Raw genomic sequence first — 3,418 nt, forward strand, 5'->3', positions numbered from 1 at the left:
AGAGTGTTCTCAATATTACAAGAAAGAAGACATTACTATGAAATACTCTAGAATATAAAATAAATAAAAGAGGGAACCTTCTAGTGTTTAGATATGCATGAAGAATTATGTAGAAGCTTTGGAATACTCTAGAATAGGAGTTTAAAATAAATAAATAGGAAACCTTCTAGTACCTAGATATTTATGTAGAAGTGTGTGGAAGGCTTTAGATATTTTGTATCAATGGCTAAGATTTTGACACATGTCAAAGATCCAATGGCCATGTAGTCCTATAAATAGAGGCCCTTGACTCACACCTTGTGTAGTAGAGAATAAGGAAGTGAAGAAGGTGGAGAACAAGGTGTGAGCAAGTGTAAGGTGTGTATGCTCTCTCTTGTACTAATATTCCTAAAGCAATATAGTACTACTTTGTTCATATAAGTCTCCCGGTTAGGTCTTGTTATTTCTAAGTACTTAGTGCATATAAGTTGTGATTTAACGTGAGCGGATTCGCCCGGAATCACAACGGTCTTGTTTCAACGTGAGTGGCATAGCCGCCCGGATTCAAGACTTGCTTTAACGTGAGTGGCTCTGCCGCCCGGAAGCTTGCACTAAGTAAGTAGAAATAAAAAGGGACTAATCAACTACACCAAAGTAGTTGGTATGGGTGAATAGGCCCTCTCGTAGTGTGTTAGGTCCACCTCGAATTCTCTACATAAAATTATGAAATATTCTTTTCTCAGTTACTTACGTGTATTTTTCCGAGGCCATCCATAAAAATGTTGAATTTATAGAATCTGTCTTTCCAGGAGATTCGAGCTACAGAGGACTATTCTTTTCGAAAAAAGAAGAGTTTTTATTGATTTATTACCTAACAAGTTGATACAACCACACAAGATCAAAACACCCAACCTATGCACAACAAGATATAAACGATTCAAACATTACCAACATTTAGAAGAAAAAGAAAAACAGACTAACTATCATTATTGTAACGGGGGATTTCCTTCCTTTTCAGGAAAAAAAAACTCATTACTATTGTGATAGCATCCATCCGGAACAATCATGTTAGGTGAACACCTTCTTAGCCACCTGCTATTATATACGTGAGTAATAGCCAACAAGGACATCTACGTTTTCGCGAGCGATATAGCATAGGCAAAAATGGAGTTAGCATATGTAAGGGTACATAACCTGAATTTGAGATGCAAAAACATCCTCAACAACCAATTGCCAAACATATCCGCAACACTATTTTGTGGCAGAAGCTTGATGGAATTTTACAAATTGGTTTGCAACACCTATGGTTATGTTACTTAAAAATAGCTGATGATGGGTAGTAATGGAATTAGTCGGTGACGTTAATCATGTTGGAGAGAGAAAAAGGTCGGCCGGTCACGTTAATCCCATCATGCATCGCGCGGTCACCCTTCCCATGCCCACCACTAGTCCAAATCATTGGTTGACCACTTTTCCGGGGCCTACAACGAATCAAACGATCAGAGACCCACCAATATTATTAATCGCCATTTTCCCATCACCACTGTTCACTCCAACTTGATCACGCTTAAGATTGCCCATTAGTACCATATCACTTGTTAATACAATTCCCCTCTCTCTCCCTCGCTTTCCCGCCCGGCCGGCCTGCTTATATAAACTCCTCCATGCAACCGCCCCATGCAGCAGCAGATCGCAGCAACCCAAATCTTCCTCAGGGTCTCCCATCACCAACGACCACAACTACCAATTAATCAAGCATGAACTTCTCCTTCTTCTCGTCCTCGTCGTCTTCCTCGGGGAAGAAGTCGTCCGCCAGCAAGCAGCGCCGGCAGCAGCAGCCGCCGGAGGAGAGTGGCAACAACACGACGCCTAGGTACCTGGGCGTGCGGCGTCGGCCGTGGGGGCGGTACGCGGCGGAGATCCGCGACCCGGCGACCAAGGAGCGGCACTGGCTGGGCACCTTCGACACGGCGGAGGAGGCGGCCATCGCCTACGACCGCGCCGCGCGCGCCATCCGCGGCGCCAGCGCGCGCACCAACTTCGCCTTCCCCGACCTGCCCCCCGGCTCCTCCGTCACGCCCTACCTCTCCCCCGACATCCCCGCCGACCAGCTCCAGCAGCACCACTTCTACGGCGGCAACGCCGACGTCCCCGCGTTGCCGTTGCCAGCGCCGTCGGGTTATCAAATTCAGGGCGCCGCGGGTGACGTCCATGGCCACCACCTCGGGAATAATAACGAGTCCTCCTACCACATGCCCGCGGCCATGTCCTACGGCGGCAGCGGTAATGCTAATGCCGAGGTGGATATGTACGCGGGCGGGGGCGGCGATGGGACATGGTGCGAGGCGTCGGAGCTGGACTTGGGTGGGTCGTACGACGAGTCCAACGGGGTGTACTTCGAGGACGGGTACGTGCATAGCCCCATGTTCTCGCCGATGCCGGCCGCCGACGAGGCCGTCGACGCCTTCCAGCTCGGCGGGTCTTCGTCTTCGTATTACTACTGAATACTGATCGATCATCTCTGGAAGGAAATGTTTCGGCGCCCGCTGGACCGTCTATACAAGTCCGGCGTGGCGAGTCGTGCACTGGCCGGTGTTTGTGTGTCGTACGTACTGTGCTATATTGTGGTGTGCTTATAATGTTGTGATGTGTCATGTGTGTGCAGTAATAATCTCTACGTGTGTTTGTCGCCAGTTCATGGGCCCAATCTCAGTTTTGGAGATATGGACCTGTACTCCGTCCGGGCCTGTTTGCTTGGCATGTGTAACCAATGTTTTGTACTGGAAACGGTTGTAACAGAGCCAGTCTTTCTCCTGAAAAACGTAATAGAACAGCATTTTCTGCTTAAAAAAAGAACAGCCCACATTTATGCATCTTGCATGCGCTTTTATGCTTTCCTGTATCTTAATTTCTTCTTTATGAAAAACGGCATCGTGACCTGTTTATCGTCAAAGATAATACACATGTAGCGATCACCCAAAAAACACAATAGACCAAGGCACATGTACAAGAGTACATTACATAAAATCACTACATATACGTACGCACTCTAATATGATCAATGGCAACACGTTTTTCTTATAAAAAAACAGCCATGTTTGGGGAACAAATTGCACTGATCGCTGTTTAGGAGCATTTTGACAGCTAAACAACAAGCCCACATGTCTGGGCATGGGCGCCGGCGTGGATTAGTCCTATTGTGGACGAGGTCAACACGACTCGACGCATCGTGCCTTACTGTGTAGCAGCGGCTTCCTATGGGCTCAATCAAGTGAGAAACACAAATTCTCAGTCAACCGATCCTGTGCATCCAAAGTAATGATCATACGGTCAAGAAGGCGTCAACTAAGAAAAACACAATGTCAAATATAGAAGGCGTCGACCGAGAAAAACACAATCTCAGACGACTGAACCCAAGCAAACCATTACTATCCGTCAC

At 47.0% G+C, this 3,418-nt stretch overlaps 1 protein-coding gene across 1 annotated transcript; it reads left to right on the top strand.

The window, feature by feature from the left end:
* The first annotated feature begins 1,714 nt into the window (after window positions 1-1,714).
* LOC100834930 (ethylene-responsive transcription factor LEP) lies at window positions 1,715-2,483 on the top strand. The gene has a single exon (XM_003572520.2). The coding sequence runs from the start codon at window positions 1,737-1,739 to the stop codon at window positions 2,481-2,483; it is 747 nt and encodes a 248-aa protein (XP_003572568.1). The 5' UTR covers window positions 1,715-1,736.
* The last annotated feature ends 935 nt before the right edge of the window (window positions 2,484-3,418 follow it).

Source organism: Brachypodium distachyon, chromosome 3 (assembly GCF_000005505.3).
Source record: "Brachypodium distachyon strain Bd21 chromosome 3, Brachypodium_distachyon_v3.0, whole genome shotgun sequence".
NCBI classification, from domain to species: Eukaryota; Viridiplantae; Streptophyta; class Magnoliopsida; order Poales; family Poaceae; genus Brachypodium; species Brachypodium distachyon.

Bases quoted from the DNA above. Each gene is read 5' to 3' on its own strand.
- LOC100834930 (XM_003572520.2), top strand. From the start codon at position 1,737: ATGAACTTCTCCTTCTTCTCGTCCTCGTCGTCTTCCTCGGGGAAGAAG.